The sequence below is a fragment of the Diabrotica undecimpunctata genome, chromosome 1 (assembly GCF_040954645.1).
Source record: "Diabrotica undecimpunctata isolate CICGRU chromosome 1, icDiaUnde3, whole genome shotgun sequence".
NCBI lineage: Eukaryota > Metazoa > Arthropoda > Insecta > Coleoptera > Chrysomelidae > Diabrotica > Diabrotica undecimpunctata.
This window is the reverse complement of record NC_092803.1, coordinates 5,993,016-6,018,437: the sequence shown is the minus strand read 5'-3', so window position 1 is coordinate 6,018,437 and position 25,422 is coordinate 5,993,016. Positions and strand designations below refer to the sequence as shown.

Here is a 25,422-nt window from a genome sequence, read left to right as displayed (position 1 = left end):
TAAACACGATTGTGGATCTGCTCCCCACCAGTAATTGTGGCTTAATCTCGTATAAATATAGAAGTCAATCTATTTATGTTACTAATTTATGTTAGACAAAACATCATATTACTCTACGATAAAAATATATTACTTATTAATGAGTATCATAACCTTTAGCCTAATAGTGGACTTTTCGAGCTACACATTTACACTGACGATGTAGTTATTTTATAGAGTCAACATTTTCTTTTAAAATAATTTTAAAACTAAAAAAATAACAAGTATGTGCGTAGTATTTGTTTTTTTTTTTTTTTTTGGTGAAGCATTAGTTTTATAAACTTTAAAACGTTTATTAAATGAGTAGACTTTGTAGACTTTGTGTAAGTTGTATAGTGGGAATTTTCTCTTGTTTCTACATAATATGGCACAAAAAACAAGTCCTATGGTGGAAACTTATACATTAAAGAAAGATGATAAGGATGAAGGTGAAGAAGTTAAATTAAGATTCATTGAAAGGTTTAATGAGAGTACTAATAAAGGTACGCAATTTACTATTTTTATTGAGAATAAGCCACAATTTTACTCTAAAACAAGTTTATTTGGATTTTTTGATATCCATTTCTGAAATCGTTCTCAAAATACAAATAAACCTTCATTACATCCAGTCAATTTTAAAACACCTAGTAACAGATGGGGCGAATTATTGCCCCACTATTTTTTTTTTGTATATTTATACATAATATAATATATAGCAGTGTCATCTGCATACGTTGCAGCAGTAGTTGTACTAGATGTTGGAATGTCCGCTGTGTATAAAAGATATAGAATTGGGCCGAGAACGCTGCCTTGTGGGATGCCAGAGTGAATAGGATATATCTTAGTGTGCTCGGTACCGTGCTTCACTAGGAAGTGTCTATTGTCTATGTGGGATTTTAAGAGCTGGAAGTGAGGATAGGGTGGGAGCTTTTTTAATTTTATTTGTAGTCCATAATATTATTAGCAAGCACAATAATATTATTAGGAAGCATAAGGAAGAAAAAAAGTTGAATTGTGGATCTAAAGAATAGGATAAAAAATGTCTTTTTCCCTTTTTCTTCTTCTGTGTATGTTATCTTCATATATATGACCATGTTTTTCAGTGTGCTTCAAGTAAGTTGTAGTTCCATCGTTTTCGTGGTCTTCTACTGATCATCGTCCTATTGGGGAACCGTCTCTTGCCGTCTTTACTACTCTATTTGTATCATTCGGCTTATATGATCGTTCTATTCTACGCTTATATATCCTACCCAGTTCTTGATGTTCTTAACCTTACATCTACGTCGTATATCTGTACTTCTAGACCTGCCCCATCAAATTTTTTAGGTGTTTTCATCTCTGCTGATTCAACCATCGTTTTTGTCCTTTCTGTGTCAGCTCGTGTTTCTGCCGCGTATGTCATTATTGGTCTGATGACTGTATTGTAAGTTCTGCCTTTCATTTCTTTCCTGATATTTTTATTTTTCCATATTGTTTTATTCAGGCAAACTGCGGCTTTGTTTGCTCTATTCACTTGATCTTCTACTTCAGTTTCGAGCTTTCCGTACCTAGATAATGTGATACCTAAATATTTATTAATTATTAAAAAAATATCTGACCTGAAATTAACATGTTAAATTTTCTGGCGGTTATATTAAAGTGGTTCAGCATACGTTGTGAATCATCTTCACTTTAAGAGAGTAGTATTGCGTCGTCTGCATAGCAGATTATTTTAAGTTCTTTCTCTCCCATTTGGTATCCTCTTCTTCGTTCTTACTTTTTTTATTATTTTATCCATAATCAGGTTGAACAATAGAGGACTCAGGGAATCTCCCTGTCTTATCCCATTGTCAGCTTCAATAGGGTTGGTTAGTTCTTCTTCTACTTGTACTTTTATTGTATTATTTTGGTAGATATTGTCGATCATTTTGATTATTTCTAGAGGTATCTCTCTTGCATACAATAAGTGAATAACTTCCTTTAATTTAATCTTGTCATATGCCTTCTTAAGTTCCACGAAACATAGATATGCCGGTTTGTTGTATTCTAATGATTTCTCTTGCACTTGCTTCATTATAAATATAGCGTCAGTGCATGATCTTCCCGACTTAAAATCTTTTTTTTCTTCTGCTAGTGTTATAATTTCATTCAGTTTATTTGTTATCACTTTGGTTGCTACTTTTAGTTTTGTGTTTTATAAATTAATTCCTCTGTAATTTTCCTGGTTCGATTTGTCTTGCTTTTTGAAGAGAGGTATTAGAATGCTTTTTCTCTATTCTTGAGGAATTCTGTTTTGCTTTATTATTTTTTGGATTATTTTTTGGATATTTACTGCCAGCCATGGTACATTATGGGGTATGATTTCCAAAATATTCAACATTACTTTGAGTTAGTTTTTTATACATTTTTAAAGCAACTGGATCATACTTTTTCCCATGTAATATTGCAGTATTTTCTTTAAAATTGAAATTATACGATTGGTTGACTTTAAGTGGCCAATTTGGGTTTTTATTTTCACTGTATTTAAATAAATGATAACAAGTGGTTCCAGTTACTCTCAGTCGCCTCAGGCTTTTTCACGCTTTTTTAGTTTGGTTTAGCGTACCTAAACACATTTTAACAGAATTACTGTAGATTACTTCAACATTATTTGTATAAAATATAAATAAATCATATTCAAGTACAATATCAACAGCCCATGTATCAGCAAAGCCTGATAGAACTTTATTTTTGCCAATAATACTGTGACATAGAAATATCTGAAGCATTTCTTCCTCATAGAACTTTGTGTCGTCTTGATGTACCTATAGAAATCACACTTTTTAAAGTCAGACTTAATTTTGAATCTTCTGCTCCGGAGAGTAATATATTCAATATCTCAGTATCTTCTGGTTTTGCTAGACGCTTATCTAATTCTCTTCTCGTAGTGTTTTTTTAGTGGTAAAACTGGTTAATTGGCACGATACTTTATTATTATTATATTATTATATTTATATTATTATTTTCCCCACTGTTGTTTGATGTACGTGGTGCTTAATTCTTCCATTTTTCTTCATCGTTTACCTGTAAGTAATAAAAAGGAAGTATAGGCATGAATTGATAGCAAAATGGTTCTTCTACTTTTATGAAATCACTATGTAATCACTTACCGAAAAATATATAGTAATTTGCCAATTATATGTTTGTATTTGCCTGAATTTCCAGCCTTACATCTACAATCACAAACAACGTTTTTAATATTATCAATCACTTCAATTTTTACTTGTATTTGGTGGGGTACTAATCTCAAATTGCCCGTTTAAAGGCACAATGCTTATATCACTACGGTTTTCCTACGACATGATAATATTCCACAAATAATAATATTGTTAGAATCTAAAATTGCTTGCCCTTCAACTAGGGATCTTTTAAAATTCTCTATCAAATTTACAATATCAACCAACAATATCTCTATTTCGTCCGCCATCCTTCAAAATAAGTGCTGCCACCTATAGTCCTTTGAAAACGCACATAAAAGAATAGTCATTTTATATATTATGTCTATGGAATAGCTATATTATCTTTCTTCTTTCTACACATAATTTGACAAATTATGTCATAATAAAAGTGTGTTTAAATAAAACTTATTGGCCTGTATATAATTTAAATACGAGCGGCTTTTATCTTGTTAAAGGACAGCAATAAAAGACACAAAACCGCGCATGCGTATATGTCCAATTAAAGTTGTTTCCATTACAGGTCCACATAACACACCTCTTCTCTCTACTAACACTACTCTCTATTAACGGTTTTAATTTCGCTGTCAAACTGTCAAAAATAATTAAATTATAAACAAAAGGATATTGTCACTAGTTGTCACATTTGCTTTTATGGTAAATAATCATTAAAATAAGAAATAAATTGGGATGTAAAAAATTCTTCATGGTTAGGTCTCTAATATCGAGATGTACAATTTGGTTTTTAGATTCGCCGTTTGGAAAACGACATGTCGAGGCTCTCAGCTTCTTCCTGGCTGTATTTCTTGGATTTTCTATAAGGGTAAATTTATCTTTAACTATAGTAGCGATGACGGATCCAAATGCAAATGAAAATAAAGATATACCGGTAGGTAAAACATTTATTATTTTTAGTGTTAACATAACTTGAAATCGCAAATTGTATTAAAATTCTTAAAAATAAGCACCTGATTTTAAGGGTAAATATAATTGGGAGTTATAGATTGTTGATGATTAACTGTAAGGTACCTTATATCTGTTAGCGATACACAACGCAGATAAATAGTTCCATACCCTATAAAATTGGGTAAGTATGGCATATTAAGAATACAAACTACAAGCTGCATTTACTAGCATGTCAGAAAAGTCTCTTTTATAGACCGTTGGATTTTAGTACGAAGTTTGACCACGATTTTATCCCATATGCTTTTTTGTCTACTGAAATTGTCGGAGTTCAACACCATTTAGAGTTATTTCTTGCGAGAACCAGGAAATATTTAAGTCATGGACTAAGTTTCTTTCTCTTTTATATACAAAAAGTTGTCCTTTCAAAACACAACCTGCACGACAAGTAAGCATTGTTTCTCATCACCCTCGAATGATGTTACATTGTCAGACTGTTACTGGCCGTGAATGAAGAAAGTATTGTTACTAAGCCTAAGAGGAAACGAATTTCACTACCAGAAGGCTGTTTTCATATGCCAGAGTTAGCATATTGTGGACGTTTACAGAGCTTTGTGTAATCAACAGAAGCAGATCTGTATGATATTACTTTTGAAAATATCTTCTTCTTAGAGTGCCATATCCCTACGGAACGTCGGCGACTACCATGCTTATAATATTGTTAAACTAATCTCGGTCTTGTGCTACGTGTAGCAATTGGTCCGCTGTCAAACTTTTCCACTGCCGCAAATTCCTCAACCAAGAGAGTTTCTTCCGTCTTATCCATTTCTTTCCTTCGATTTTACCGTTGAGAATTAGCCGAAGGAACTCATATCTTGGTCCTCTGATTGTATGTCCAAGATATTCTAGTTTACGCCTCTTAATATTATTTAATAGAGTTCGTTGATGTCCCATTCTTCGAAGAACTTCTTCGTTTCTGGTTCTGCTAGTCCATGGAATTTTTAGTATCCTTCGATACAACCACATCTCAAACGCCTCGATTTTATTCATGATATCGGCGTTTAAAGTCCAAGTTTCACATCCATACAAAAGTTCAGACCACACGTAACATCTTGTAAACTTTTCACGGATTTCCAAATTTAATGAGTTGATGGATAATAGAGGCTTGCATTTTTAAAATGAGTTTCTTGTCTGTTCAATTCTACATCGAATTTCGAAGGATGGATCCAGATTTTGGGTAATCCAACATCCAAGGTATTTGAATCTCTGAACTCTCTGCAGCGGTTGTTGGTTTAATAATTAAAATATAGACTACCTTATTTGTATATTAAGTTTCATTTTAAGACACGTTAGTGGACCCTCATCCATTTAGCCTGAGATTTTATGCCTGAAATTTCATGATTTCATATTTATAGTAATATTTATAATTTCAGACATTCGACTGGAAAAACAGAAACGTAATCCTTTCATCATTCTTTTGGGGTTACGTCATTCCACAGATAGGAGCAGGCTGGCTAATGACCCGATACGGACCAAAGTGGTTTCTGATAAGCAGCATGTTTTTAGGATCTGCAGTAGGATTTTTAATGCCACCGCTGGCCAGTGTATGGGGATCCACGTCCGTCATAGTCTTCCGCGTTATACAAGGGCTATGCCAAGGTTTCATACTCCCTTCAGTGCCTTGCTTCATGGGCAACTGGGTGCCGGTAGGTGAAAGGGGGAGGATTGGGACCTTTGTATACGCAGGTTTGTTTAAGATAAGAAAGTTTAGACATAGTTACAGTTTTATTAACTTGATTATATTCATTTCTAAATTTTTGGGATATTCTTACCAAAAACTGAGTACCGTACATTGTACATAGAATTGTTAAATTATCCTTTTTTTAAGTTCTTGTTTGGCTTTAAAAGGTAATTTTTTTATTTCGTGTTTAAAATATCAGTATAAATATTTTTCCAATTATATTTTGGGAAGTACTGAATATTCTTCGTCCAAGGTAAATATTGACGTCTTTTGAACTGAGTTACACACATCAAAATAATCCAGTGACACCTATAATAATAACTGTAAATAAATGTTAGCTGAAAATAAAAAAAAATCATTTATGTTTTTAATCTTTTCTGTGGTTTTTTCAATTATTTTATCAATTGGACAATAATGCTGATAAAAACGGCTCTAAAAATTTATCAAAACTGTAATATTTTCAAGATAAAAATTAATATTTCTTTATTGGTACGATGTATATTTGGTTTTTTGTTCAGTTTTGCAATTGCCAATGCGCTTATCGACTTCAGTGGACACAGGAACACGCAAATTTGGATGGACATAAGTGGGTCTCCACTTTATTTGCAAACGAGTCTCAAATTGGATTTGCACCAGATACAAGAAGGACAAGAATTTGGAGACGATTTGGCAATGTTTGATGATTGGCCACAGTGCAGGAGATTCATAGACAGCAAGGCGGGAATATAATGATATAAGGTAGCATCACTCTTTAGGTGGTGATAGAATTAATCTCGTTTGTCTAAATGCAAATGGTCTAAAATGGTTTCTAAATGCAAATCTACCGCGATATTATTCTCGAAAATATTGTTGTATTCTTTGCACAACAAACTGATCTCCAACTTTAATTAATCCATAACAATGTGCGTCCGCATACTGCCATGGATCATGCGAACATTTCTTGAAGGTAATGAAATTGCGGTTTTACCATGACATGCATAATCGCCAGATTTAAACCCAATTCAACTTGTATGGGAGATATTAGGTAGACGCATTCCATAACAAAATGTTACGTTTAACACAAGGCAGCAACTGTTTGAGGGCCTTTCAATGGAGTAGATCAAATTGCAGTCGCCGCCGCAATGACATTGACCATCTGATCATGAGTTTGCCTTACAGATGTAAGACAATAATCAATATCCGTAAAGATCATACAATTTTACTAACTTAACCTAAAGACTACTTTGTTGGGAGATGAGGGGCAACAACTTAGTTTTTTTGTTACCATTTTTTGACTTATGGAGTTCTCTTTTAATTTTCTTAAGAGCTATTGCGATAATTCTAAGAAAAAAAATGTTCACTCAAAAAAAAGGCAGGGAAAACTAAAGGAAATAAACGCAGTAAGAGATACTTCAAACCAAATACAAATAAGCCCAGAACAAATAGCTAGGGTATGGAAAGAATATTATGAGAAAAAAATTTTATACCGAAGTGATAAAGGAAGACAATATAATCAATAAAGACGAAGAAAACACAGAGCCAGAACAAATAAGTAGAGAAGAAGTAATAGAAGGATTATCAAATATAAAAATAGGCAAGGCAGGTGGAGATGATGAAATTAAACCGGAAATGGTAAAATACATGGGAGAAGAAGGAATAAACTGGCTATGGAAAATATATAAAGAGGCGTGGGAAAAACAAACAATCCCTAAAGACTGGCAGAACAATATCATCGTGCCAATATACCAAAAAGGAGAACATGTAAACTGCGACAACTATAGGGCAATATGTCTGTCATCGGTGTGCTTTAAAATATATACGAAAATAATAGAGAAGAGACTGAGACAAGAAGTAGAAATGGTATTGGGAGAAGAACAAATGGCATTTAGACCGGGAAGACAGACAAATGACAACATATATATCATTAGAAACCTAATAGAAAGAAGCATAGATACGGGGAAAAAACTAGTATTAGCATTCATAGACCTAAGAGCAGCATTTGACACGATAGAAAGACATATTATAGGGAAATGCTTGAGGAAAATTAACGTACCTAATGCATTGATAAAAATTATAGATAGTACTTACAAAGAGGTAAAAGGAAGGGTACAAATAACAGGGGAAAGATCGGAAGCATTTAATTGGAAGAAAGGTATTAAATAAGTTCATAATAGTAATGAACGAATTGATAAAAAACACTAGAGTCAGAACTAATCAACTACAGACAATAATAGGTTACGGCAGATTACAACCGGTAACAATAGAGTCCTTAATGTATGCAGACGACATAGTACTAATAGCAGATTCCGAGAATAAAATGCAGAAACTAATGGATATATGGGTAGAACAAATAGAAGAACTTAAAATGGAGATAAACGAGGAAAAAAGTAAGATAATGATAATCAACGGCAAACGAGATAAGGAAGATAATCAAATAAAGATAAAATGTAAAAACTCAGAATTGGAAATAGTAACAACTTACGAATACCTGGGAAGTATAATAACTAATGATGGAAAAATAGACTGGGAAATAACAAATAGAGCAAAGAAATCAAACAAGTTATATTATGCGTTAGCCCCAATAATGGGAAAAAGAGAACTTGCACGAGAAACAAGAATAAAAATATATAACACAATAGTGATACCGACTGTGCTCTATGCAAGTGAAAACTGGACAATTCTGGAAAAACATAAGAGCAGAATAAACGCAATGGAGATGAGACATCTAAGAAGGATAGTTGGAAAGACAAAATGGGATAGATTAAGCAACGAGACTATTAGGAGAATGGCCAACCAGGAACCGATAATGAACAAAATAGCAAAGAGACAAATGAACTGGTATGGGCATCTGATGAGGATGCAATCCAATAGAATAACAAGAAAAATTTATGAAGCAAAAAACATCGGAAAAAGAAAAAGAGGCAGACCAAGAAAAAAATGGATACAACAAGTAGTAGAGGCGGGAAAACTTAAACAAAAATCACTCGAGGAATTGAAAATAATGGCAGGAAACAGAAAAGAATGGAAGAGGTGGGTTAATGGAAATTAAAATAGCTAGCCCAAATCCGACACCCTGTTAGGGTAAAAGGAAGGGGAGAAAGAAAGAAAGAAGTAAAAAATATTTAAAATAAATTATTTGAAATCCTTCTGTAATCTTACATTTTGTTTTAGTTTCCTACAGACTGTTTCAAGTTAAGAATTCACAACTGAACAGATAGGCCAGTGCATTTCTTACGGGCGTATGTTGCCAATAGTTCACGGGACTATGCAGGGCCGGCCGAAATAACCCATTCTTTATTTATATTCAAATTTTTATTTATATTTTCCAATGTTAATCAAATTTATTTTAAAAAGATAGGTACGTATCTATTTAATAAGCTTAACGACTACAATTACTTATAAATATGGTTACATTTTCAGGGAAGTGATTTTAAAGATTATTAGAAAAATGTCTTTATTAGTGGTTAAAATATTAGGTTTTACGCAATTGGTTAATTATTATGGCACAGGTAATTCTGACAGCTTAGGTGTCAACTCTCAAAATTATTTATAAAATATTACTTTCACAATAGTTAATAAATAGAAAGCAATAATAATTAAGATATTGTGCTTAAACTTCCATTATCGGGCAAGCCGGGCTAACAGGCCCTAACAGTAAACAATATTGATTACTTTATAATTGACTATTAATAGTTTTCTAATTCTCTTTATGTACTTAGTCATTCCAAACAATAGTGTCATTTGGAAAGCACATTTGGAAAGCAGACAGATTTATGAGTTATAGATAAATGAGCGGTATGTTTTTCAAAATAGTGTAATTAGGTGAAGTGGAGATTATATGTTTGTCTGTATACATAAGCCCAAACTGCCCGATTACGTTTTTAAATTCTTCTGCCCGGACAAGGGTTAAGGCATAACCATCGCGCACTCAAATCTCAAGTGTAAAAAATTATATTGTTAAAATGGATCCAGTTTTGCCGTTTAAAAGTGGTCAAATTTTACATCTGAGTGCTAAAAAAGTGATCTTAAACGTAGTGAGATACCACATTAATTTGCTTCGAGATGAAAGTCAACGTATTGTATTCGACAAAGTATCCGCGATGACAGGAGTGTCAGTTCGTACGATTCAAAAAATCGTACAGGAAGACAAAGAAGGTGAGCTTTCTGAGGTAAAAACAAACAGAAAAAGAACCCGTTGCCGAAACAACTCCAGAGACTATACTTACGATGAAGGTGTTCGTATCGGCGTTCGTCGAACAGTGCATAGTTTTTTTTTTGAAAACATTCCTCCTACTTTGAATCGTCTTCTGCCAAAAGTGAACCAAGACGAAAACTTGCCAAATTTTACCCGCAGTACAATGTACAGGTTGTTAAAAGACATGAACTTTGTTTATGCAAAACGTGATAAAAGTGCCGTGCTAATAGAACGTCCTGATATAATTGCATGGAGGCATGGATATTTAAGGGCCATTAAACAATATCGGGCTGAGGGCTATGACATTGTGTATTTGGATGAGTCATGGGTCAATGTGGGGCACTCGGTTTCCAGAGAATGGAAAGACAAAACCGTCACCTCGGCAAGAGATGCGTTCATAAAAGGGCTAAGTACTGGACTAAAGCATCCCACTCAGCGTGGACCACGTTTCATCCTTGTCCATGCCGGAAGTGAAAATGGTTTTGTAAACGGTGCTGAAATGTTTTTCCTTGCAAAAAAAAACAGCGCTGATTATCACGACGAAATGGACGGTCCGTGTTTTGAGAACTGGTTTGAAAACAAACTGTTGCCCAACTTAGTTCGAAAAACGGTTATTGTTATGGACAATGCTCCATATCATAGTGTAAAAACCGAGTTGTTGCCTAACCAATCGTGGAATAAGAATAACATTATGGACTGGTTAAGACAAAAAGACATATTTTTTGAAGAAAATTATCTGAAGTGCGAGCTTTTGGAGGTAGTCGCGCAATTTAAACAAAATTTTGATAATTACAAAATTGAAGAACTTTGTAAACAACAAAATAATGTCAAAGTGCTTCGTTTGCCTCCATACCATTGCGAATTAAATCCAATTGAAATGGTATGGAGCCAAGTAAAAAGGCATGTGGCCGTAAATAACAGCACCTTCAAAGCGAAGGATATGGAGGACCTCATAAAAAAAGCGTTTTCAAATGTTACGTCTGATAACTGGAAAAACTATATTCAACATGTAATGACTCTGGAGAAAAAATTTTGGGAAGTGGACGGTCTAATGGAAGACGTAACTCCCATAGTTATAGATTTATATGATAGTAGTGACAATTCCGATTTGGATATGGACGAAGAATGTACATAGTTTTTGATAATTGTAATATTGTAAATATATAAATGTCAAACTAAAAAACCAAATAATTTGTTACATTTCTATGGTTCTGTTGTATTTTTTTTAAAATATACAGAAGTTTTTATTGTTTTTTTATGTTTTTTACTGACACTAATAATATCTACCACAATACTCACTCAATTTGTTCATTAAACAATTAAGAATATTTTTAAGAGTCTGATGATGACCTAAGCCGAAATTTAATAAATAACTGTTGTGAGAAAAAGACATGTCTTTAATTTTTATTTTTCAAAAAAACAAAAAAAATTTAAAGTTACCTAAGTGAAAAAACGTCTAATGTGCAATATAACATGCAGTTCGGCCCTGCTTTTTCGCTGCAACTCCACTACTCTCGCCTATCTCAGTCTATCGGTAGTTCTGGCATCACCGCTTCCCATAAGGCTCCTTTATGAATTCTTAACTTGACACAGACAGTAGATTATTTTGATGTGTGTAATTACGTTTAATTTTGAACAGATAGATGGATAATAGTTTTTTTGGATAAACGTTTAATTTTAAATTTTTTCAAGATTAAGATATTTTTTTAAAGTTTGTTTATTTAATTAAGTATTTTTAAATTTGAAAGAACATGCAGTGGATGAATTATAGTTTTTTGTCTTGTATGATTAATACATTTGTATACCTTTTTAGCTGGGCCATTGGGAACAGTGTTTAGTATGCTGATAGCAGGTCTGATATCAGCTAGTCGCTTCGGGTGGCCATGGGTGTTTCATTTCTTCAGCATACTTGGTATACTTTGGTGTATATTTTATGCCATTGTTGGAAGAAACACCCCAGCTGAACATCCAACGATAACACAAGAGGAACGAAATTATATAGAAAAGACGGCAAGTTCGTCGATCAAAAGCCGTGTAAGATATTTTCAGATATCTTTGGGAAAGTATTATTATAGAATATTATTAATTACTAGACTTCGGCAAATATGCATATTGCATATTTTGCATATTGTGCATATTTTATGCAAATATTTCATATTTTGGCATATTTGTATAAAAGTTTGCATAAAGTGCATAAAAGTTCAGATTTTTATACTGTATTTGAAAATTTTTAAACATACCAATTTATTTCAATTCTTGTATAAAATTTTGTAGTCATTTTAATCAAGAAATGATCTAAGTACGTAATCTCTACAGGTACAAAACATTTACAATTTCAAAGAAGATCAATTTCAGTAGCCCTCAACATTCTTAGAAAGTCTCGGTCACTGAGGCATTCAGTTATTGGACAATCGCTAAGGGTTCGCTCATTTGCATTTTATGATCTAATCCCCAAATCTATCTACAATTTATTGTATCTTAACAGCAGGTAAACGGCTAATAGTTTTGTTCCTAATTTAGGGATTTTCCAAAATCTCCCAGTTTATTGAATTAGGTACCTAAACATTTCTAATTTGATACTCAGATTTGTAAATCATTTTTGTTTTGATATTCAAAGCGTAAACACTCGTTGTGCGTAACAAAAAGGAAGATTGTGATTTTATAATGCCTAAAACAACCAGTACTTCAACTTGGATTAAACCTTATAAAGAGCTGTCTATGGATATGGGGAAAATCTACTGTTCAGTCTGTGGCAAACTTGTAAGTATCTAATATTTTCTATTAAATATCTAATATTTCATACATACAGGGTGTTTCCAAATGACACTTACAACGTTTGACTGTAGATACTTCTCGAAAAATTGAACAAAACGATATAGTTAATGAGGGGTCAAACTTATTTACTTTTCGAGATACAGGGTGTTAAAATTAAAAAAAATTAAATTCTTTTAGTTAATAACAACAATAACTTTAAAACCAATAAACGTATTTACTTGAAATTTAGTACTCGTAGGTTGTTTTTAAATGAAAAATAGCTTCCTTTAGTGAGAAAAAATTGTCCATGGTACAATACAATGGTGTGTATTTAGAAAAATTTTTCACCTTTACTTTTTTTTATGAAGTCAGCTATTCTAAAACACAATTATTTTTATTGTAATTGAATTAACAAAAAAAAAACTTTTGTTGAATTTTAAAATAAGTTATATGATGTACTAATGGTTAGTAACAAAAACTAATTTGTGGATTAATACTGCATTTAAAACACTTAGCGAGTGTTTTTTTTCCAAACCAGTTATTTGATTAACCAAAAACACCTTATATATTTTTATATTTTAAAGGTTGGGTTAAAATAAAGGTTTTTATTTTTATTTATAGATAGCATGTGAGAAGAAATTTCAGATAGACCAACATGTGAGAACTGCTTCACACATTGCAAAAAAAGGAAAAATAGGAGGAAAACATCAAACTTCAATGGCTAAATGTTTCCAATCTACTTCAAAAAAATTAGATGAGCAAGAAACTTTTAATGAAGACTTGTGTCGCGCATTAGTGTCTGCAAACATACCGCTTTCAAAATTAGCAAATGTAAATTTTAGTTCGGTTCTAAAAAAATATTGCAAACTTAATGTTCCAAGTGATCGGTCTCTAAGAAGAAATAATGTAAACGGGCTATACTCGTCGGTGTTAATTAATATTAAGGAAGAAATTGCAGATAATTATTTTTACATATCTGTAGACGAAACCACTGATTCCTCAGGAAAGTATATTGCTCATTTATTGATTGGTGTTCTTAAAGAAGATACCTTACCAAAATCTCATCTTATTTCATGCCAGCAACTTGAGAAAACAAATGCTTTAACAATTTCGCGTTTTATACAAGAAACATTAGCAACTTTTTTTCTTCCGACAACTATTCCTTCTAATAAATTACTGCTTATTTTATCGGATGCTGCTCCCTATATGGTGAAAGCAGGACAAAATTTAAAAATATTTTTCCCAGATTTAATACATGTTACTTGTGTAGCGCATGGATTAGACAGAGTTGCAGAGGAAATACGAAAAAAGTTTCCTCTTGTAAATACCATGATATCCAGTGTCAAAAAAGTATTTCTTAAGAATAAGAATAAGAATTCAACTTTATAAAGAAATGCTACCTAACATTCCTCTTCCACCACAACCTATTTTAACGCGATGGGGAACATGGTTAGAAGCAGCTAATTTGTATGCAGATCATTTTGTTATAATAAAGAACATAATTGATACGTTAACAGATGAAAGTTCCCAATCTCTTTTGGATTCTAAACAAACTTTTCAGAGTAACTTGCTTCAACAAGAACTTTCATTTATAAAATCAAATTTTAGTTTTGTTCAAAAAACAATTACTCAGTTAGAATCACCAAAACTGTCATTGTTCGAAAGTACAGCATTAATAAAAGAATTTGCGTCATGTTGTCGGAACGTTAGAGGTAATATTGGAAAAGATATTTTAAAAAAATTTGAAGCTACTATGGAAAAAAATAAAGGTTACCATATTCTTTCTGAAGTAGTCAGTGTTCTAGCTGGAAATATTTCGGAAACATTTAATTTAGAACCAAATGTTTTGGTTAGTTTGAAAAATGCTCCCGTTACATCAGTTGATGTTGAACGAAGTTTTTCCATATATAAATATATGTACTCAGACAGAAGCCACAAGTTTTTGTTAGAAAATTTTGAACACCACTTGGTCATTTATTGTTACCATAATTCTAAATAAGTTTAATCATACTTAAAAATGATGTAGTTACTTAAAATAAATGTAAATCTTAATGAATAGTAGGAAATATTTAGTTATGTACACTTTTTTTTTAAATAAAATTGTTACTATTTTACGATTTTTTTATTTATTTGTATGCATATTTTGTAAAATATTTGCATATTTTCGGGTAAACACGTGCATATTTATGCGCATATTTTCTACATTTTTATTTGCATATTTGCCGAAGTCTATTAATTACTAACTACTAATTACTTACTAACTAAATTAATAATTTTAAAAAGAAAATATAAGTGAAGGTATAATATTATTATATTAAGTAAATGAGAAAGGATAAACAAAATTAAATGATATCCATTAAACATTGTTTGTTTACGAGTTTTATGTTCATTTTAATAACCTTACTAGATTAATCTTTATCGGACGGTGCTTTTTCCAATCAATATATTTTAGTAGCCACAATGTATAGGAATTAATACCTGCGACATCAATAACATGAGAGAATATAGCCATCGATCAACGGTTTGTTTTTCTTTGTACCGTATATTCTTTAGCTAAGTCATCAACGGCTCCTTTCATTTTGTTTTAGTCTAGAATAATTTCCTAAAGATTTATAGGAGTGTTCTTCACCAGCCACTTTGTCGTCAACATGCTTACTTGAAAGTAGGGTGACTGCAGTTCTTGGTTTTGGAACATAAGAGCCTAACGTTCGATGTATGTTTGAAGCAAACATACTTAAATAATCTGTTTTATATGATGCTGTTTTTTTTCCTAAGTTAATGGCACTGGCAAAGCCAAAAGGCCAGTCATGTATATGATGCTGGTAGAAGCTTCCTTTGAATAAACATTTTATTTTTTCGAAGAGTTCCACATAGAGATATCTTCTTATCCAATAACTTATCGGCAAGTTTAAATTCGTAAAAAAATTGTCAGTTGTTATTTCAAACCCTCCTTCCAAATGGTCTATCAAATCTAGGACAACTCTTTGGCCTTAAGCTTTTTCCGCCTCACGACATTGTTTTCCTAAAAATTAGTAGATGTAAAAATTTGAATGTTTTCTTATTGGCAATTCAAAATCTTACTCAAATAAATTTGAATGTATACAATAAAAGAAGTGGTGCAGTCGATAAGGGCTTATTTGTTTAATCCGTACTTGTCAGGTTTGCTCTTCATATAAACTCGGAATCGTGCTTTACCTCTAAAAGACACGAGCTGCTCATCTACACAAAGATGGTCGCCTGTATTAAGTGATTTCTTACAATAAGAAATAAAAATATCATAAACATCTCTTATTGGGGCCAGTTTATCTACTGATTTTCGTTCTTGTCTGGTTTCAAAACTATCAAAACGTATAAATGAAGTTATTTGTTTGAACATATCTCTAAACATAGCAGCTTGTATTATAGGACGGTAGTAAGCAATATCGTTACACCAAAGCATATCGACCGCCTCTGTGGATCCATGAAAAGCTCCAAGTATAAGCAATACTCCAATATAATCTTGAATTTCTACAGAATCAACGCAAACATGCACTTCAGTTTTATTTGGGTTTTTACTATCCCATTCATCGTAATACGCTTGAGCCTTCCGATTAGTTTCCATGACAATTATGTTTAGAATTTCGTCTGAAAAAAAAACGGGAGGAAAGCGTTTTTGATACTTGATATATCATCACTGTAATTTGTAAATCCTAGAGCCTGTCTACGAATATTGACCTTTGCGCGTGTCCCTTTTCTGTTTTTTGGCAAACTTGACCACTCAGTTCCATCTTTAGATACAAATACCGGTAAGCCTTTAGAGTTGGTTCATTTTGCTCTATGCTTTGATCAATATTAAGGTCATTTTCTTCGTCTAACTCTGTTACATTGTCTTAATCTTCTAAATCACTTGCTGTATCCTCATTTATATCAAGATCGGGATCATCACTTTCAAGTAAAGTAAAAGTTCATTTTCAGTCAGTTGGAGACAACTGACACTGGAACTCAATATATTTATATTATTTAAATTTATCGCAGCCCGGGGAATTCCCCATTTAAACATGTCAAACCCTTACATAAAACGATAGTACACTCATAGTCGGTACTAATCCGTAAAATCTATGGGATTCCCATATTATTACAACTTTATTAGAATTCATTTTATATGACATAAAAGGCTGGCCGGAGTATTAGGAGACCCAAGCCTATAAAATTGAAGTTTAAATTTAATCTAACCTTTAAATGTTCTTGTAGGCATAATTTTTTATCAATACAATATACAGTATGGTGGAAATGAAAGGAATAAATTCGTTTCGTAAACCGGAGACTTTAAGGAAAAATCCTGAAACCCGTCGATTTTTATTTTTAAATAAGCTATTCGTAAGAATACATTTTTATTTTTGACGTCATCTATGTGAGCGTGATGACGTCATTGCTAAAATTTTTGAATAGAAAGGGGGTATTGTAATACATCATTTGAAAGGTCTTTTAAATACCTATTCAGCTATATCAATATGTCTAGGTAATTAAAGTTTGTAATTGTTTAAAAAAATAATTAAATTTTTATTATTACAATAAATGTTTATTAAGTATTATTCAATAAATACAACGAAACCTAAATTAAGTGCTCAAATTGTTTACCTTCAGCTAAAATACAATGAGAAAGGCGTGCCGCGAACTCTTCTCTAACATTCTCTAAAACTTCCGGAGTTATTTGAACAACCTTATTACGTATTCTTTCTTTCAGTTTATTAATATTTTGTGGTCTGTTTTGATACACCGTACTTTTTAAATATCCCCATAAAAAGAAATCAAGAGGAGTCAAATCAGGTGACCTAGGCGGCCATTCTATTGTTCCTCTTCGACCTATCCACCGATTTGGAAAGACGTTGTTTAAGTAGTTGCGTACCAAGACAGCATAGTGTGGAGGCGCATCATCTTGCTGTAGCCATAAATCATTTCTGTTTGGAAACAACCGGTTCAATTCTGGAAGCAAGAAATTTTGAAGAAATTCTAAATATCGAGGACCTGTTAAGTTTTCTTCGAAAAAGTATGGTCCAATACACCTATTATCTATTATTCCCACCCAAACATTAATTTTCTCTGGGTATTGAGTACGGTACTCTTGCATCCAGTCTGGATTTTCCGTAGCCCAGTACCGATAAGTTTGACGATTGACATGACCGTTTAGTAGAAATGTAGCTTCAGTAGAGAAAATAATCTTTTTTAAAAACATCGGATCTCTGTTATTTCGTTCCATTATAATGTCACAAAATTCAATTCGTCTATCAAAATCATCTTCCATAAGTTCTTGTACTAAACTTACTTTGTAGGGATGCCACTTTTCCTTCTTTAGCTGTTTAAGAACTGTTGAATGGTCCATGTCATTATCTAATGCTACTTGCCGTGAACTGTTATGAGGATTATCTTAAAAAGCTAACAGAACGTCTACTTGTTGGTTTTCAGATATTGGTTTTCTACTCCCTTTAGGAAGGTCTTTAACATGACCCGTTTCTCTAATTTTTTTCTCAATTTTGCTTACAGTGGATTGTGAAATTGGTTCTCGACGGGGGTATTTATTATTAAATAACGCACATACTTCTTTCTGCGTACGTGTTATATCTCCATAACCAATCATTATGAGAATTTCAATTCTTTGCGTTTCAGTTAGCTTCATGTTTAAAGATACAAAACTTTTTTAATACGTTTACTACAATAATACTATTAATCACTTGACAGAAATATAATTAAGTTTGAATGTCCAACTATCAATGTTCATATTGATAAGGTAACTAGATTTTTTAAAAAGGTAAAAAGTAGATAAAAAAGACATTTCATTACCAGTGATGGCCTTTATAAAATTTATTTTTGGGTGTCAATAATACATTATATCAATACTTAATAAATATTTATTGTAATAATAAATATTTAATAATTTTTTTAAACAATTACAAACATCAAATACTTAGACATATTGATATGGCTGAATAGGTATTTAAAAGACCTTTCAAATGATGTATTACAATACCCCCCCTTTCTATTTAAAAATTTTAGCAATGACGTCATCACGCTCACATAGATGACGTCAAAAGTAAAAATGTATTCTTACGAATAGCTTATTTAAACATACTGTATAAACTATAGATAGATGGAAGATTGCCGATTAAAAATTAAGATCGATAAAGTAACAGCCAAAAATTATGATCTGGGGTCAAAATAGACCCCGGCCAGTCCGATGAAGGTGACACAAATAGGCTAAAAACAGTATTGCTGTTTTATATTTGTATCTGAAATTAAAATAATTTTCTTAATCGAATTTTAGGCTTTACTTATAATGCAGGCTTTCGTAACAGTGTGAAATACAACACATATTTAATAAAAAAAATATGTTTTAATATGCGAGCAAGAAAAATTCTAAAAGTGTTTTTCACATTATAGATGCCCACGCCATGGAAGGCTATTTTTACATCAGTGCCATTCTTAGCTCTCTTTTATTCGTACGCCTGCTTCATTTTTGGATTTTGGGTGCTACTTACACAAATACCAACATACATGAATGAAATTCTAAAGTTTAACTTGAGAAAAGTAAGTATACATATTAATATACATATCAGTATTATTTGAGTAGAAAACAATCATAAACAAAAAGCTTTATATAATAGAAGAAAGCTTTATATAAAAGTGAATGAGAATCGGCGGATCTCCTCGCATTTCTGTTATGCGTCTACTAAATTTAGTCCACATAAGGTAAAATCGGTGTATAAAATCAAATAAGTGTTTTTTATGGAGAATGATAAAAGTAGACTAGATAAAGTTTTTTAATTAATTAAGTCTTAATAATAAATAAACACATAGGGAAAGTCAAATAACTATCAAAGTCTAAAGACGCATTTATATAAATAATAATGTAACAACTATAGGAAACACTATAAAGAACAATGCCGGAGCACAGGCGGCCGAACAGAATATTGGACTGGGAGTCGCCGGAAAGAAGCCGAAGAGAAGACCTGCTACAAGAAGAAAACATACATAGGAAATGTTATAATAGATAGAGATCTCAGAGAAGGTGATTGGGAAAATAGAGTGCTGTGGAGGACGAAAACGGCAAACTAATAATGGGAAAAAAAGCCGAAGAAGAAGAAGATAAAAAGGAGGTGGTAATCAAAGCTTTAACGAATACCTGAATACTTTAACTGCATGTTAGACGAGATAATTGAAACGTTTAGAGAACCAGCTGAGAGATAACGGTATACGTGAAATTAAGTGATCTATCCGCTCAAAAATATTCAAAAACAATATCAACGGCCACGGGAAACAAAAGATAAAACTTTTTACGTTACAAAATGTGAAGGGCTGTATTGGCAAAGTCAAAAGCGAAACAAGACGTTTACCTTCAAACCAAAGAAGACAAAACGAGGAAATCGAAGATCAAACAAAGAATTGAAGCAAAACATAGTATAAATAGTTGCCAACCGTTGTCCGTTTGAAGAGGTTTACTCTCCGGACACTGGAACTCACTTAAGCATGGGTGTATGTTACCTGAAGTAAAATCTAATTAAAATATTAAACATCATATAATATTATAAACATCATGTACATTCTTCGGTAACATTTTTCAATTTAAAGGGTTTTTACCCAAATATTTTGGTGGCTCAGGCATGTTAACCTGCATTTTAACCTGATGATGGAACAGTTGTTCCGAAAACGTTCGTGCTTGTAATGTTGCCCTTTTAAGGGTTTTTATAAAATAAAATATACCCACATACAAAGACTAACCTCTTTTGTTATACGTGGTATACAGCCAGCTACAGGAATTATTTTCCTTGTGGATTTTATAGTATAAATACTCGTTTGACTGAACATAAGTGACTGAACAGTCGGAGACGAAACGTCAAATAGAAATAATGCCAGGAAACCTGGAAAACAATATATGATTAAGAAATGAAGAAGTTAAATCAGCAGATTGAAATAAGAAGTTATCGTAAAATGGTCCGACTTAAAAATCCAATAAGTAAATAGTATTAAAGTAGTAACTTTCAAGTTAGCTAAAGGTCAGCTAAAATTACATATTTCCATCAACTTTACCTTTTCTTTTAGTTTTTGATTTACATGTTAAATGAAAATCAGTAACAGAAATACTTAAAAAAATCTACTTAACAAAAAGTAACGAAATAAAACTTACATAGAAATTCCAGATACTCCCGAAACCCTTCTATCGTCGAAGGCTTCCGGAGGTCGAGCATACCTCTGGAGGAAATCTTCCCATCGCTAAGGGGAAGTACTAGGTGAACTATCGGTGGTAATAGAACGGGCGTTCTTCGAAGACGGCCGGACGTTTTCATAAGGACTACCTAAGAAGCAAAAGAAGATGGTTAATGTTTCACATAGTCCACAATAAAAATCTCTAAAGTTAGGAGACGTATTTATTTATTATATGGTCAAATTATACAAAACTTATAGCACTATTTTTTTTATAGTAAGTGAACTAATTTTTCTAATTTTAACAACCATCAAAGGTATGACTTAACCTTTCAGTAGATGCAGCTTGTCTAGAAGACCTGTGTGAGTCAATGACGGTCAATTCTAAAGCCAATCGAAAGCTTTCGTCTGTATTCGGCTCTGTACCTTCTTTTGACAGGTACATTTATCGACAGTGTATCATTGCATTGTTGATACCGGCGGGCGAACTTTCGACACCAAATTGTCTTTGTACCTGGGGTAATCGAAGGGTCAAATTTTATTATAGGAAATTTCGACACCGCGGCGTAAAGCAGGTAGGTAGGTAATTAGCGCAGATGGACATTTGCACCCAAGCAGGACAAGCGGGTTTTCCCAATATTTATTGTCACGGCGGGGGGCGTGGTACTTGTGTACTTGTGACTAAATTATTTCAGTTGTAATTTATTTCTTGTTTGACGTTGACTTGTGCACGTATACGGATATTTAAAAAATGAGTTTGATAAAAAGTTCCCGTGGTCGAGATTTATTAGTGGTGGAGCATCATTCGTTCTCGAAACAGAAAGTGTTAAAAAGCGGCGAGATATTTTGGCGCTGCATCCAAAGAAACACTAAGTGTTCCGCAAAAGTGTTTACAATAGGCTGTGAGGACCTCACCATCACAACAAGTGATTTGGTACATAATCATGAAGCCGATCCAAAAAAGTTTGAAGTAAAGATGGTAACCAATGCATGTAAAAGAAAAGCCCAAGAGGACATATCGGAAAAGTCTGCCAAAATTACAAGAACTGCTGTTGCTGAGTGTGATGCCAATTTGCTGACCGTTCCTGACATAGCTAGCATAAGAAAGAACATTTACAACTGTCGTCGTAAACTGTTACCAGGTCCGTTACCAAGAAGCATATCAGAAGTCCATAACGCGGTTCGTAATTATTCTCCTAAAACCTGTCGCAATGAAAGTTTTTTGTTTTTAAATCATCCTGAATTAAATGTAATTGTATTTTCATGCGAGACAAATATTCGTTTGTTGTGTAAATTAAAAACTTTGTATATGGATGGTACATTTTCATACAGTACCAAATATTTTCTACAATTATATTCTATACATGGCTTGGAAAATGGACATTATGTTCCTTTAGCATACTGTTTGTTAAAGGACAAATTGTCAATGACATACAAAAATTTATATTTTTATTTTTATTGAAAAGTTAAAAGAATTTCAAGTAGACACTTATGTCAAAATAAATAGTTTACATATACTAGCAAAAATCAAAGATACTACTGTTAAGGCTAAATTGGCATTTTTGGAGAAAATGATGGATAAACTACGATCCCAACAAATACGTAGGTTAGATTTTATAAAAGCTGTATCTTATCATTCCTATAATAGCAAATAAATCATTGTATACAAGTATGTTAACGGTAAAATGTACAAAAATTAGGTACTAGTTGTATTATATTTAGATATTATTACAGTTATAAAGAAATAAAATGCACATTACTTTTATTAAAATAAATAAATTAATTAATTATGGTATTGAAAATGATGGATAAACTACGATCCCAACAAATACGTAGGTTAGATTTTATAAAAGCTGTATCTTATCATTCCTATAATAGCAAATAAATCATTGTATACAAGTATATTAACGGTAAAATGTACAAAAATTAATATTATATTTAGATATTATTACAGTTATAAAGAAATAAAATGCACATTACTTTTATTAAAATAAATAAATAAATTAATTATGGTATTTTATTTATGTTGCAGCTATATTTATTTGGTGTCGAATATACCTGTAAGATAAAAACGGGAATTGGGGCTGGTGTCGAAAATTGCCATTAAATTTTAGTCGCTACCTGCTTAGTGTCGAAATTTCCTACGCCCGTTGATACTCACACTGTAATTTGTAAAACCGGTGCAATGAACCGTGTGCGTCTAGAGAAGTAATAGAATTTTGTAGCTATATTTTTGAGACATTATGGATTATGAAAAAGAGCAAAACAGTTTGTTAGCACTTTTTGAAGAAGTTTCGACGCATGATTAGTATGATGCTAAAGAGAAATCGGGAGAAAAAGATCATGTAGAAGAAAACTTGAAGGAAAGCGATAGATGATGAGACAGATTTCGTCATTGGTCTATATTTTTTGGGCAAAGATAATAAAACAAAATGGGCTACGCATATTGCCCCTAAGAATGTCAGAACTCGAAGTGAAAATATTGTTCTGCAGCTTTCGTGTTTAAAATAATGTAGACAGAAAATCGATATTTTAGATATCTGGAACAATCTATTTGATACTGATATGTTGCAAATAATTGTTAATGGGACCAATACAAAAATAGAACCAGAAAAGCCGCAGTTCAGTCGCGATCGAGATATTTTATACCCAACAAACATTGATGAAATTCGTGCCCTTTTAGGTCTCTTATATCTTGTAGGTGTAAGAAAGGCAAGTCACCTTAATACAACAGACTTGTGGAAAACGGACGGCACTGGTTTAGAGGTTTTCCGACCGGCAATGAACATCATGAGATTCATAAATTTACTAAGGTACATGAGAACTGATGATATTAATAAAAGCATGATAGAGTTAGTTTGGATAAATTAGCGCCAATAAGATATCTTATTACCAAGTGGACGAAAATCAGACAAAATGTTTCTATCATTCGCAATACGTAACCGTGGAAGAAAAGTTATGGGCTTTTAGAGGACGGTGCTCGTTCCTCCAGTACATACCAAGCAAACCCAATAGATACAGTATAAAAATATTTGCACTGTCTGATGCGAAGTTATTTTATACTAGTACCATGGAAGTATACGTTGGCAAAAACCAAGTGGGTGGTTCATACTATCTAGACACTAGTGAGCAACTAGTACAGTAGTAGCAAGGCAGTGGTGGAACGGGCTTGTCAACATCTTTATACGGATCTAAGAGAAATGTATGCGTCCGACAATTGGTACACCACCATTAATTTTGGTATATCTTGGTATTGATCAATACAAACATTCGTTAATGTTTGTATTTTGGGAACGATTTCCGAAGTGGCGATTGAAGTGTCAATAAACTTATATTAACTTTCAATTGTGGCTTATAGCCATTAAAATTGTAACTACTTTAAAATGCCACAAAAAAATAGCTTCATAACAATATTATGTACCTAATTGACTTTTGTTTAAATTATGCCTCTTTTAGAATGGCGTTTTGTCGGCTCTTCCATATATATTACAATGGCTGACAGGATTGGTGCTTAGTGTTATTTCAGATAAGATGATCATCAGAGGTTTTGTTTCGATAGCGATTGCTAGAAAAATGATGACCGCAATTGGTAAGTTTTTTACTTATCAGATGATTTTCCTTGAAAAATCATAATTTTTATTATTTTTAATTTTCAACACAGTGTCTTAATTGTTAGATTCTTCATTTTGCTGCTCTCATATTTTAAAAACCGAGGGACACAACTAAATGCTTTGACAGTTGAGTCATAGAACTTTATAAACGATTTTTGTTCTTTTATTTCAGTTATGTTCTGCTGTACTTTTAACATCTTTTTTGATAGTTATATCAATCCAAAGTTCGTACTTCCCACCTACTCTATTAACGGTATTCAGTATCTCTTGTAGTTCTTTTATACTATCCATTATTAGAGCTGTTTGGTTATTGAATCTTATCATATCACTTTCGTAATATCCCCCTTATTTCTTAAGCCCTTGTTAGAGTGTGGTGAGACTCTTAGTATTGTTAGCTTGGCTGTCCTTATTGACTGTGATCCTGTGCGATATAAACGACTTTATGTAGGAATTTTTCCACTAGAGTGATCGTTTGGTCTACCCATCGTATTGGAGAGCTTCCTCTTCGATCTTCGTTCCTTTTACTACTAATAGTTCGATATCCTTCTTCTTCTGATTATAAAACCAAAGTAATTTAATTTTACTTTTTTTAATAGCCTCTCAGTTATATCCAGAATAGACAGGTTGGGTTTATATTCTGTGCAGGACACGCAAAGGCAAGTTTTTTATTGGTATACGTTTCAAAGGCTTCTATCGATCATTTTACTTCTATCGATTTTTCCACGTATCAACTGCGTGTGTAGTAATAAAAAAAAATAGGGATTGGCCAATGTAGGCTAAGTATTCCTTGTGATTGTTATAGTTGAGTCTTTCAATATTTTAACTAAATTATCCGTTGTAGTTCGGACCTAA

The 25,422-nt window shown here is 32.5% G+C and overlaps 1 protein-coding gene across 3 annotated transcripts in view; it reads left to right on the top strand.

Moving 5' to 3' along the window:
• Window positions 1–357: 357 nt before the first annotated feature.
• Window positions 358–25,422, top strand: part of LOC140444456 (putative inorganic phosphate cotransporter) — a 39,326-nt gene continuing 14,261 nt past the window's right edge. For 2 of the 3 annotated variants that reach the window (XM_072536219.1, XM_072536211.1), the window contains exons 1-6: window positions 358–521; window positions 3,962–4,101; window positions 5,549–5,861; window positions 11,844–12,064; window positions 19,199–19,345; window positions 24,416–24,548. In XM_072536219.1, the coding sequence (XP_072392320.1) occupies window positions 404–521; window positions 3,962–4,101; window positions 5,549–5,861; window positions 11,844–12,064; window positions 19,199–19,345; window positions 24,416–24,548 (1,072 nt within the window). In that variant the 5' untranslated portion in view covers window positions 358–403. Of the gene's footprint in view, window positions 522–3,770; window positions 3,870–3,961; window positions 4,102–5,548; window positions 5,862–11,843; window positions 12,065–19,198; window positions 19,346–24,415; window positions 24,549–25,422 lie in introns of those variants that run through there. The other variant, XM_072536214.1, reaches the window with a different exon arrangement.